General features: G+C 42.5%; 1 protein-coding gene across 2 annotated transcripts in view; it reads right to left on the minus strand.

Moving 5' to 3' along the window:
* The window catches only part of LOC132586423 (lethal(3)malignant brain tumor-like protein 4), a 101146-nt gene that overhangs the window by 31774 nt on the left and 56472 nt on the right, over positions 1-12900 (minus strand). For both annotated transcript variants that reach the window (XM_060258506.1, XM_060258505.1), the window contains 3 exons: positions 2843-2957; positions 2633-2732; positions 807-971 (listed from right to left, as the gene is read on the minus strand). In XM_060258506.1, coding sequence (XP_060114489.1) covers positions 807-971; positions 2633-2732; positions 2843-2957 — 380 coding nt within the window. The remainder of the gene's footprint in view (positions 1-806; positions 972-2632; positions 2733-2842; positions 2958-12900) is intronic.

Genomic DNA, 12900 nt, shown 5'->3' on the forward strand with positions numbered 1-12900 from the left:
GTCAGCTGGAGATAAGGGCAGGGGGAGTGAAATGGAGTACGAATTTGTGGTCAGTAGGAAAACAAAAAAGCATTTATTTTAATACTACAAAAGAATCTCAAAGCTGTGCACAAACATCGTACAACTGGTATTCTGCTTTAGTATATAGGCAGAAAGGAGCAGGTGCAACAAAACTGGTATGTGCAAAGCTTAACAGGCATGTCTTAAACCAGGGGTGGACTGAACCGAGCCATGTGGGGCCTGGCTGGCCAGCGAGGATCATGGGGCTCAGCTGCACTGTGCAGCAGTCTCCCCAGGACCAAAGAAGGATCACAGGGCCCAGATGTACTGTGCAGCAGCCTCCCTGGGGCCTGGCCGGCCGGAACTGCTGCAGGGCCTGGAAAAGTTACTGCCACAGTTCAGTTTGCACTTGATTATCCCAGATGGTGTGGCCTAATATGCTAATGAGTGTGTGACCTAATATGCTAATATTAGGGGATATGGTCTAATATGCTACTAAGTTCCTGCTGGGCTTTTTCTACAAAAAAACCCTGGACCTATGCATTTGCTTAGTGAAGCGGGCCAGGTGTGTGTGTGTGTGTGTGTGTGTGTGTGTGCCAGATAAGACTCTCCCCACATGACTTCAAATAGAAAAAACAATTATTTGTATTAATTTTGCTGGCCTGAATCGTTCTCCCTTGGCAGAGCACTGTTTTTTAAAGTTGATAATTTTTTATGGCCCGCAAATGATGTTATAAATATCCATATGGCCCTTGGCAGAAAAAAGGTTCCCCACCCCTCTCCTGAACATTTAACCTAAGCTTCACCTGGACTGCGGAGAATCCTCCTGTAGATCGGAAAGTGGCACAGAAGGCTCAGGCTTCTTGGGCTTCTGAATACTGATATTTGGTAAAGGTCTCTCTCCACCTAGGCGATCCTGTAAGGAACTCTCTCTGTTCCGATTGGTTTCTGAGTAAGGGCATCCAATCAAACTGCATCAAAAGAACAAAAAGAGTTACCAGAAAATACATTTCTTAGAAAACTGAGCTGGTCCACCTCCCCTACCTCATGGTTACACTAAATAAAAATGATATAGCAAGGGAAACCCAAGGGCTGACAGCTTCTTAGAAACAAAAGTTTCGCAGACACAAACTACCCAGAAATACTAGGAGGTTGTTTGCCATTGCCTTCTCCAGTCATCTACTCAATTGGAAATACTGCAGAGAGTGTGAAGTTTCAGGCACAGAAAAAAGGAAGGCAGCTGCCCAAATGACCCTGCTCTTCAGTAACTCCATAAAGCTGATTGAGCTTGGGGAGATGTCAACACAAGCAAAATCACGCCCAAAATTCAGTGAATGGGACAGACTGAAAAGCTAGTCAGAGTTCGAGAGCTGCAAAAAAGGTCAATGGAGATGCACAGCATGGAGGGTCAAGAGCACAATGACCTAACTGAAGGCCCTGGACAGTTTGGTTAGGAAGCAAAAGGGGAAGGTGGGATTATGAACTGGCACATATACTGAATAGCATGTGAAATAGGTGCTAATCTTCCTTGGAGAGGGACAGTGGCTCAGTGGTAGAGCATCTGCTTGGGAAGCAGAGGGTCCCAGGTTCAGTCCCTGGCATCTCCAAAAAAGGGTCCAGGCAAATAGGTGTGAAAAACCTCAGCTTGAGACCCTGGAGAGCCGCTGCCAGTCTGAGTAGACAATACTGACTTTGATGGACAAAGGGTCTGATTCAGTATAAGGCAGCTTCATATGTCCATATGTTTTTGCTGCTAGCAGACACACTTATGTTACCCTGCTGATGGCCAAGGGCACATGCTTTTCATGAAAAGAATGTCTATTAACCAAGAGGGGGGAATCTTTCCATGCAAACTACCACTAATTCCAAGCAGCCAAAAACACAGCAAAGAATTCCCACATGCGTATTTACAAGATTTCTACATGTCAGGGTCAGGCTTTGTGACCGAGAACTCCTCAGCAGCTTTTAAGGTAGATAGCTTGAGAATTCTGTGAATTCATAAATAAGCAGACATCAGAGCTTTCAAAGAGCCTAGCTACACCTTATAACTGCAAAGGCACTGAAAGCAAAATTTGCATTTGTGTTGCCATCTTGCTGCTGGTATTCATTGGGGAAAGAAAACAGAAGAATTGCTGTTTGAAATTTACTTGCTCCTTTCCTGATAAACACCAATATACACAGAAAAACAGCTCAGCCAGCAGTGAGACATTACTGTTAGTCTTAAGCAGAGGGGTACTTCCTCTTTTTCTGTTTGTGCCCACAGCTCTTCCTAGGAGGGCAGGAAAAGCTGAGGAGTGAACTTCAAGCCACTCTGGACTTCCTGGCCAGTTGGGGCAGTTGTGGGTTGGAGGCCTTTGAGATCCTCAACAGACAAGAGCCAGCTGAGTTTCATCTGATAGTCAACCAGGTTCTATCACTGCTTTTCTGTGGTGTCAGTATTAAGCTTGTGAGTGAAAGCTATATGCAAAGCACAAGAGGGAGCTCAAGCACAGCATTTTAGAGCAAAGACATTTCATCGTATTTATTGTTTCAGTGAAACTGCATTATTTTAACAACAGGAGCTCGGCAATTAATACACCCCCCCCAATAAAAGTCCACTGGGAATTACTCCATTATCCCTCAGTCCACATACGTGTAATGTGTTCCATATCTGGGTCCCCTGACATGACCCATCCCCTGACAGCCAGGAGTAGGGCATCCCTGTCCCACTGCCCCTGATGGATCTGCAGTCCCTAGAAAAAGCAAAATTTGTTCAGGAATATATTTCATTTGACAGCCTTGTTTTTAAATAACTGGACATTCAGGGGGGAGATACAGTATCATGCATTATTTCTCTTCTCACCTAGTGGGAGCTGCAAGGGGTGTCCTGTTTTTGCACACCAGCCCATGGGGTGAATGTCTGGACTGTCGGCATCTATCCAGAAATCAAAGATAGGGTCCCAGCCATCGAAGTGTATCTAAGCAGGAGGCAAAATAACCAGGAGAGAAAAGGAAAATTAAGTTAAAAAGAACTAAATGTTAGTTTTTTAAAAAGGTCATTGGGTTGTACAGCTAACTTAACTGGAGTGATTCAAGTCAAGTTAGGTGACAAACACAAATTTATTTACAACCTAACACTTCACCAAAACAGTGAACCTGGAATAACCTCAAGGACAAGCATCCTTGCAGACCCTCCTCAAAGGCACTTGAAGAAAATGATCAAATTCCCCACCAGGTTCTGCCCACGGAATGTTCCAGAAAAATCCATGAAAGCTGCCATTTGGACTGGGCATTTCCCACATGCTTCAGAGGTCATTCATAAAACAACCCTGTGGAGGAAAACTCTGCATCAGATTATACCCCTAGTGTTTGTTTAAGTTGGGGACTTGACACTGCTACTTAACCACCAGGCTATGCCTCGATCACCTTGGAGACCAACAAGATTTTTGGGGTATAAGATTTCAAGAGTCAAATCTCCCTTTGTCAGATATGAGTTGAAACAGAAATCTCCAGCCTTTATATCTCAATAAGAAGGTGGGAGAGGTGTTGCAAAGAAGGAACCAAATTTTGGAACCACAGTTTGCACTGATAGAAGTTAGAATAACTCTTTCCTTCATGACATGAGGTGAAAACGTTAAAAAACATGAAGGGTATCAAGGAATTCTTCTGGACTGTCTTATGATAACTTCTGTTATTTTTCTATTGTGCACTAGTCTCTGGAGAAGACAAAAATCCATCTGTATTGTATACAAGGGGCTGCTAAGTTTGCTGTTGAGCAAATCTCCGGCAAAGGGACTGCAACCCCTGCACATTCCCTGAGATGATCAAATCTAGAACACCAATGACTACTATTTTCTCAAAGACATTATTGGGATCAAGGGTGACATAATTAAATAACGGCTCACAACAAAATACAGAGAACTTACAAGGACACACCAGGTCACACTTCCAATCTTCAGTCATAAAATACATACAAGCTTAATTGCTTGTTTAATTATACAGTACAACTCTAGCCCAAGGCGCTATGATAACCCACTGGAGCTAGTTTTCTGCACTGAAATAATCCAGGAGTTGTTTCATTGGTTAAAGGCAAATGTAGTAAGAAAAGAAGCCTTTAACAGTAAGCTGCAGGTTACAATAAGGTTTGAGCTTAAAACAACTGAAGCCATAATTATCCTGTAAAAAAAGCTTGCTGGTTTCAGTATGGGATGATAGTATCACACTGAGTTCCAGTAAGCAATACAAAATACAGAACTGCGCATCTGAAAACTGGAAGCACTTCCTTGAGAAGGATACCCAAGAGTTCCTTACACTGCCATCCTAAGGAGGGTTATATCATTTATTGCCACTGAAGTAAATAGGCTTGGGAGGGTACTATACAATTGTAATTGATAGGAATATTAATGGTCTTCACTAAACCAAATTAACTTCTCTAACAAACATTGGAGGCATGTTTTCCAGCATAGCCAGAGGTATTCTCATTAGCTTTATTTCCGCTGAATTTCATCCCAGTTGCATACATAACTACCATAACCTGCTCCCTCTCTTTCTGTGTACACATTCAAACACACACAGTAAGGATAAAGGTAAAGGTAGTCCCCTGTGCAAGCACCAGTCGTTTCCAATTCTGGGGTGACATCGCATCATGACATTTTCATGGCAGACTTTTTACGGGGAGGTTTGCCATTGCCTTCCCTAGTCATTTACACTTTCCCCCCAGCAAAGCTGGGTACTCATTTTATAGACCTTGGAAGGATAGAAGGCTGAGTCAACCTTGAGCCAGCTACCTGAACCCAGTTTCCGCCAGGATCAAACTCAGGTCATGAGCAGAGAGTTCGGACTGCAGTACTGCAGCTTTACCACCCTGTGCCACAAGGCTGCTGAATACACACAGAACCTCTGTTATATTATAGGGAAAAAATCTTTCCAGGATCCTGTTGTTATCAGGAGCATTTCAGTACAAAACAAGATGATTAATTGTTCATCAAGTCCCATAAAAACAACTTTATCTGTTAACTTATTTATTTAAAACATTTGTTAGCTACCTTTCTCCCTTGTGTAACTCAAGGTGGCTTGTGATATAAATAACACAAAAACACAGCAGAAGCAACAATTATAAAACTGATAAAAGTCACAGTTAAAACTTACCTCCTTCAGCAATATCCAGGACTTTAATTAAGCATCCCTAAATTGCTGGCACCTTTCCAATAATGAGTTAATGCAATGTTTGCTGCAACCAGAAAATTTTGTAACAATAATGGCCCCTTGGAAGTAATTGTCAAGCTAATTCAAAATTACACATTAACACATCAAATTCTAGCAGTAGTTTGAGAAAGAATTCCTAGTACTTTGAACCAAAAGATTTGTACAAAAGGACGGTTTCATCATATTATGTCTATCCAGCACGGCATTTCTGTAGCTTAAAAATACTGGTGCAGCAAAAGCCATCCTATGCATTAGGCCAACTGCCCAGGAGCCTTCCAGCAGAGCTGACTTCCAAAAGCTCGAGGCAGGCTGAGGGGGGAAGGTGGCAACTGAAGATGACCTCCATGGTAGTGCAGGCTGTTGGAAGCGAGCAACAGCTGGCCACATCAACCTGACTGGCTGAAGAAAGTGGAGAATGTATGTCCCTGAAGATGCAGGGATATGAGAGGAAGCAGCATTCCCTCTGGATGATGCCAGTTAGCTGAGAATTCTGGATAATGACTTTTTACTGCATTAAGTGAGTTTTTTTCCTAATCTCATGGGGGTCACTGACTAGTGGCAGACCCATTTATACAGGGTGTCTCTTAAAGATAAATATAGAAGGATGAATGTCTGACTTCTATGGGACAGTTCCCAATTCTTTGACCCAAATGTGTTTTGTAAGTATCCCTTTTACTGCAACATCTGGTAGATCAGGCCAATGGGGAAACTTCCCTAAGACATCTGCAGCTGTAACTGTATTAAGTTCTCCATAAGCAGCCCTTTACTTTTATCAACCCAGAGTAAAGCATGCTCCAACCATAAAAAGGCTATCCCTAATCAACCAATTCTGCTGCTTCATAGTACCATCAGAAACAGGAAAACACAAGAATGCCATTTGAATAGATTTCTGCATAGAACTGCTTTTTGCTGGAGAGCTTTTTCTTGCCTGAAAAATCATTCTTCTAGGTGCTTCAAATGATTGGGGGGGGGTGCTAAAATTCAATGGTACAGCATCTGTATAGCGTGCAGAAGTCCCAGGTCCTCAGTATCTCCATCTAAAAGGATATGGTGGCAGGTGATGTGAAAGACCAGTCTGAGCGGACAGTTTCAAACTTGATGGACCAATGGTCTGATTCAGTACAAGGTAGCTTTATGTGTTCATGTGTGAAGTTCAACCAACATCAGTGGATGCAAGACTTTAAAAAAAATGTCCAAGCTTTAGAACAGGCTGCTTAACTAAACAAATGTAGGAAAGTGAGAATACTAACTCTACCTCTCTCTTAATTTTCTGAATAACACCTCAAACTGTTATGGATATTACATCAATCTTATTTCTAAACATGCTGCACGAATTCAGTAATGCATAGAAAGATTTTTAAAAATGGAAAACTTCTTGCCTAGCCACTGAAACAGGTGAGGTCAAGTCACAATCCATGTTTTACTTTACTTTCATCAATGTTAGTAACTTGGACACGTCTCTAATTAATTTATGCAAAAAATAAATTGGTCATTGTAATAGATGGGGTAAAGAATCCAGATACTGCTGTAAAGGCATCAAAATAGGCTTGGATCCTATTTTACTGGAAGTAAGCTCATAGAATGAAACTGGACTTACTTCCAGACAGAATTTAGGATTGCTCCTTGTATCATCTACATTTGTGACAATTTTAACTTTGTCCTATTCCAAACTCCTTAATGCAAACATTACTTCTTATTAAGACAGTTAAAAGTTCTATCAGTGCAAGCAGGAAGCAAATTGTCCCCATGCCTTGTTCCCCATTGGTCAATGAAATAAACTCAGTTGATTCTGATTTGATTATACTTAAAACACTGCAAGCTGAATATGAATCATGGATAGCAGTACACACCCAGAGTATAGTCACAATAGAGCACTTCCAAAGACTTAAACAAATAAGTCCATTTAATGTAGTGACATTTACAAAAGAACTAAGGTTGCAGTCCTACTGATCTCAGCTTTATTGATGATGTTAATCACCCTTGAAATATTACCAGTCATATTTCTTCCTTTATTAAAACCAGCTTGACCTGAACCAATATTTCTAACCTTTAATGCTGTAGAGACTATTCAACTATGGCCAGTATTTCATGTTCCTACTTCTAACAAATTGGTTTAAACCACTGTGGTCTTTTCCTTTTAATTAAAGGATGAAATATTTTTACTTTGATCCCAGTTGCTGGGGGTAACTTTTTGGACAATACATACTCAGAATTTCAATGAAACTCATACTGGAACTAATGAAACTGGGGCTTTATTCTCTAGGGGTTTTTTAACCTCCTGAAGAGGGGATGGTACATTTGACTATCTTCAAACTGTAACTCTAAATGTTAGGTAACTTCTAGATATAACCAGATATTAATTTCTAGAACTGACGTTCTTTGATAGAGGTGCTTATATAATTTTTCCCCTTTTACTATAGCTGATGGTAATGTATACAATGACCCATTTTGACAACCCTTCCCTATACCTGTTTTCATTTTGCAGAAGAGAAATGAAGCAACATAAGAAAAACAAAACCCAAACCAACTTGAGTAAAGAATATTCTGTGTGCAGACAGGATCCATGCATTGCTATCACTGGGACTAGACTACTGCAATGAAGTCTACATAGTTTTCTTTTCAAAATCATATTTGAGACTACAGTTGGTGCAGAATGCTCCAGCTTGGTTATTATCAGGAGCTGGGTGGAGCACGTGTATTCCTGCAGTCACTCTATTGGCTGCTCATTAGTAAGTGGACTCTGTTCAATGCACTGGTTATCATGTACAAAGCCCTTCATGGACTTGGACTCCAGTATCTGCAAGACCATCTCTCCACCTGTGCCCTGTTGTGCAAATCTGAGCAGGGCCTTCTGCAGGGGTCACCCTGCAGATGAGCAAGTTCAATTGCCTGTAGACATGGTGTTCTCAGTAGTGGCCCCCACCTGTAGAAAGGCCCAGCTGAGGAGTTCAGGGAGGTTCTCATACTCCTGGCATTTCACAAATAATGTAAAGCAGAATTGTTCAGGAGGGCATTTTTATAAATGAAACAAGCAGCTTCATAATAGAAAACTTCAGGAAATTGTGTTGTGATTCTACTGATGTGGTACCATGCTCTACTTTATTTAACATGTCTTAAATACAGATGCTTTGTTCAAATGACTGTGTTGTTTCAAATTTATGCAGTTCCTAATCCTATTATTATATTGTTTATTAGATGTCTCATTTTGTTGACTGAGTTGACGTACACTGTGTAATCTGTTCTAAGATTTAGTAAAATGAACTATAAATACCATAAATATATAAAACTAGGCAAGAGGGGTTTGTTAGATAACCTCCCATCCAATCATCTATAATTTAAAAAAGGAATGACTATTATAGCAACACATAATTGGAGGACAGAACTAAAACCATCACTCCATAGAGTAACTGGCAAAAGGGAAACAGCAGCCATGGAATAAAGCCATTACAGTGTGTGACAGCACTTCTGCACACATTTAAGGTGAGCAAACTGTCCTAAACCAGCTGCTTCTCAAATGTATGCGGGGCGGTGGGCAAGGGAGGGTTAAAACTGATCGTCTCTGCTTGCCCTGCACTGCCTCTCAAATTCCACTGTTTGTCCCCATGATCTTGCCTCTCTTTGCTTCCTCTTTTCACAAGCTGGGCCTTGACAACTTTTCTTTGGCTCCAAAAAATTAGGATCTAGACTCACTTTTCATCTGGCAGGGTTTTCCATTAATGATATTTTCTAATTACTGCTAACTATCGCTAACCCAAATCCTAACCCTAAACTCTTCAGTTTCTTATGATGTTATTAAAGCTATGACAAAAGTGCTGTAGTTAATAAATATTCGGTAAGCCTGGTTGCCAACACCTAAACAAAAAGCTAAATGTTATTTAACCATAGCCTAACCTTTTCCCAATTTTTCATAATTCCATTACTGCTTTCAAAACCACAGTTTAATCGAATATTGGAACCAGTATAGAATGCAACTGGTGAGGAAAAAAATTCATGGTGTAAAGCAGTGATACTCACTCTGTAGCAGATATCCTGATATCAGAGCATCTACTTGTTCTGCTTGTTGACACTGGTGTCTTAAGAATCTCAGCATCTTGGCATTGGTCAGGGAGGCAAAGAGATCTACTCAAGGTAGGCTGAAATGTAGAACCAGGAACTGGAATATTTCCTGGTCGAGGGACCACTCCCCCAATCCAGCCTGGTGCGGCTGAGCCAATTTGCTTGAACATTTGCTATACCACTGATGTGTTCTGCTCTGTGAGAGGCCAGATTTTGTTCTGCCCAGGACACAAGGATAGTTGACTCCTGCTCTGGTGCCTCTCTGGTGATTCTCGTGCACCTTTTCCGTGATGTTGTCTGTCTGAATACATATGTTCAATCAAGACAGATGGTCTTGGATGTAAGAAGTGCCAGACAAGTTGCAGACAGCTCCAAAAGATTGATGCTAAGGGAAACTTCTTAATGAGACCAGGTCCCCTGCACATGGCCCAGTGTGCAATGGGCTCCCTGACCCATCAGGCTGGTGTCTGTTGTGATCTGTAGATCTATGGTCACTTGGAAGGGTTTGCCTACAAGCGTTTCTTGGTTGTCCACCAAAGGAGATCCTTCCTGTGATGACGACTGATGCTGACTCTGATGTGCTTTTGGAGGGTTATGAACCTTTGATATGGCAATGGTATCCACTGAAGTACCCAAGAAAGTGCCCAGGCCCAAGGGACTGTCTTGATAGTTGCAATCATGTAACCTAGCAGATGTGCTAGAATCATAATTGATTTCACAGAGTGAACCTGTTTCATGGTCTGAACTATCGTTTCTGCTCTGCCTAGTGGAAGAAACCCTTTTTTCTGGATTGAATCTATCACTGGCCTAAAGCACATGATGACTTAGGCAGGTGCTAGTTGGCTCTTCTGAAAGTTGGTTAGGAAGCCATGACTGGAGGGGCACTGGATAGCATCCTTGTTCTAGAACACGCTAGGCGCAGGGCAGGGTAGCACAGCTAAGGTGTGAGCAAGGCAAGGCGAAGGCATAACCTGACATAGCATGGTCAGATTCCAGTTTCTAGGTCATACACAGAGTCAACAACAAGAGCAGATTCAGGGCAGATTAAAAAATTGAGGTCCAGATATAGTCCAAAGGGTAAATGTTCTGAGAGGCAGGATCAGTAACAATGAGATCAATGGTAGCCTGGGTTGCTTCCACAGCCAGTCTCTCCCTCTCACCACCCTTTAGAGATGCTCATTTAGCCAGTGGGTTGCACCATGCAGGTGCATGCACTCGCTTCCCTACTATCTAGATGCAGTTGTCCCTGGGCTGCTGATCATATACTCCACCTTTTCTCCAGTATTTCATGACAGACCCTCTTCTGCCTATGTTCCAACAGTTTTGGAGAGGAGGGAGGCAAGGTGGATGGTGGGGTGCTACCTGGATCTGAGCCCTGGATCTGGGCCTAGACTGCTGGGATGCTTCTGTCAGACTGTAAATTGTTACTTGGCAGGGTAGAGTTGCTTTCTGCAGCAGCTTGTAACTGACTGTGAGCTAGGACCTCCTTCGCCTGCCTGTTCCTCCTCTGCAGAGCCCTCTGCCTCTTCAGGGTTGGCTGTGCTTAGCAGATCTATGATAGTCTTGAATGTCCCTGAGTGCCTGCTCTTGTGAAGGTGACCTTATAAGGAGGTCATCAAGCTAGGGATGGATATGGATTCCTTTGAGAAGCAGGCTTGCAACAAGTGAGATGATCAGTTTTGTGAATATTCAGAGCATTGATGCCAACCCAAATGGCATAGCCCTTGAACCAGCAGTTTTTTTTACTGAAGGTGAATCTCAGACATTGTCTGTCCCGGGGAGTTATGAGCATGTGAAGATATGTCTCAGTCAAATCGATGGAGGTCATGAAGTCCTCCAGTTGCAGGGCTTCCACGATGCTCTCCAAGGTCTCCATTCTGAACTTTCTGTGCCTCACAAACTTGTTCAAGAATCTGAGGACGATAGCTCTCCAGCCCCCATTCTTTTTAAGAACTATAGTCCCCATTCTTTTTGGGAACAAGGGAAACACAGAGACGTTGATACAAGCCCTCAAAAACAGCGGAGAATCCTCTTCTGAGCAGCAAGAAGAAGAAGATATTGGATTTATATCCCGCCCTCCACTTTGAAGAGTCTCAGAGCGGCTCACAATCTCCTTTACCTTCCTCCCCCACAACAGATACCCTGTGAGGTGGATGGAGCTGGAGAGGGCTCTCACAGCAGCTGCCCTTTCAAGGACAACCTCTGCCAGAGCTATGGCTGACCCAAGGCCATGCTAGCAGGTGCAAGTGGAGGAGTGGGGAATCAAACCTGGTTCTCCCAGATAAGACTCCACACACTTAACCACTATATCAAACTGGCAAGGGAGAGATCGTGTGGCCAAATACAAGCCAATTAATTAAAATATATTGAGTGGTTTGAGTAATGGGTGCATGTTCCATGATACCATTGTTGCCCTTGAACATCTAACCAAAGGTGATTGACTTATAACTCCTGTACCCCCATCACACAAATCCTCTGCCACCTCAGACATCAAGATCATCTCCTGGAACGTGGCTAGCTGGTGGAATAAGGCCAAGGACATTGAGTTCACAAGCTACCTTAAAGAGTTTGATGTTACATTACTCCAAGAAACTTGGTCACCATGAAAAAAAACAAAATAGATGTATAAGAACCTTTGCAACAATGGCACAGGTTTGGTGATGGCGATCTCCAGCAGATGTCTGATGGCATCCTGTGTGTGCTATCTCTTGGCTTCCCCCCAGTGGGGAACTATTTCACTGCTCAGATGACAGCCTTGAACAGATCTGAGGGACCAATACAGGCCATCCTGGCTGATCAGTACAGGGCACAGTTTTGGCACCAAAAATTGAGCCTGCTTCTACATGATCCAAGCCAGGTGATTTGCGGCCTATGGCTCTCTCCAGGAGTTCTGCCGTGGTAGGACAGCTGGGCAAGCAGGTTTGCAGGGATTTCCTACTCCGCTGCCTGGGGATCATCTCCCCCTTCTCTCCCTTGGAGAAAGTCCCATGGTCGGAGACCTCAGCTGCAGACATCCCTGTAACTGAAGCAGCAGGCAAAAGGCAAACAGCCTCAAGGAAGACTAGGTCAGAAGAACAAACAAAATTTGTTTTTTAAGCAAAAGGAAAGCTGCACAGAAAAGCACACATGTGGAAAAGAAAAACAAAGTGCAACCAAAGGAGCTTCTTAAAGGAAAATCTCAGGAGCTTTCTAAATCCACTGCTCTCTCAGGCAGAGGCAGGAAGAAGACTGAGTATGGGCTTCCCCTCCCCCAGAAATGGAAAGTGCAATAAATTTGCTGCGTCCAGGCATTGTGGGAAGAGGAACCCAGGCATATCAGAGTGTCCTCCTCCCGCTCAAGAGAGAACAATATTGCTTAGGCCTACACAATTATTTTTATTAGAGTAGCTGGTGAAACATAAATATGATATACTCCACAGCAGAAATTTTGCCTCTTTGAAGAGCAGTACAGTGTCTTCTTATGGGATTTAAGAATCTCCAACTGTCCTCTATTTTCCAGTCTTTTAACCAGCTCTTTAAAAAACTTATATAGGAATAATATGTGCAATAAAATTACATCTTCTTAACATTCTTAGCAGTAGTTCAACCAGTGTATCTAAATCGGTGCCAAAATGAATTCTCCTTCCTTAAACATCAAAAAATAATTGTTATATCCACTAT

This window comes from Heteronotia binoei, chromosome 17 (assembly GCF_032191835.1).
Source record: "Heteronotia binoei isolate CCM8104 ecotype False Entrance Well chromosome 17, APGP_CSIRO_Hbin_v1, whole genome shotgun sequence".
Lineage (NCBI taxonomy): Eukaryota > Metazoa > Chordata > Lepidosauria > Squamata > Gekkonidae > Heteronotia > Heteronotia binoei.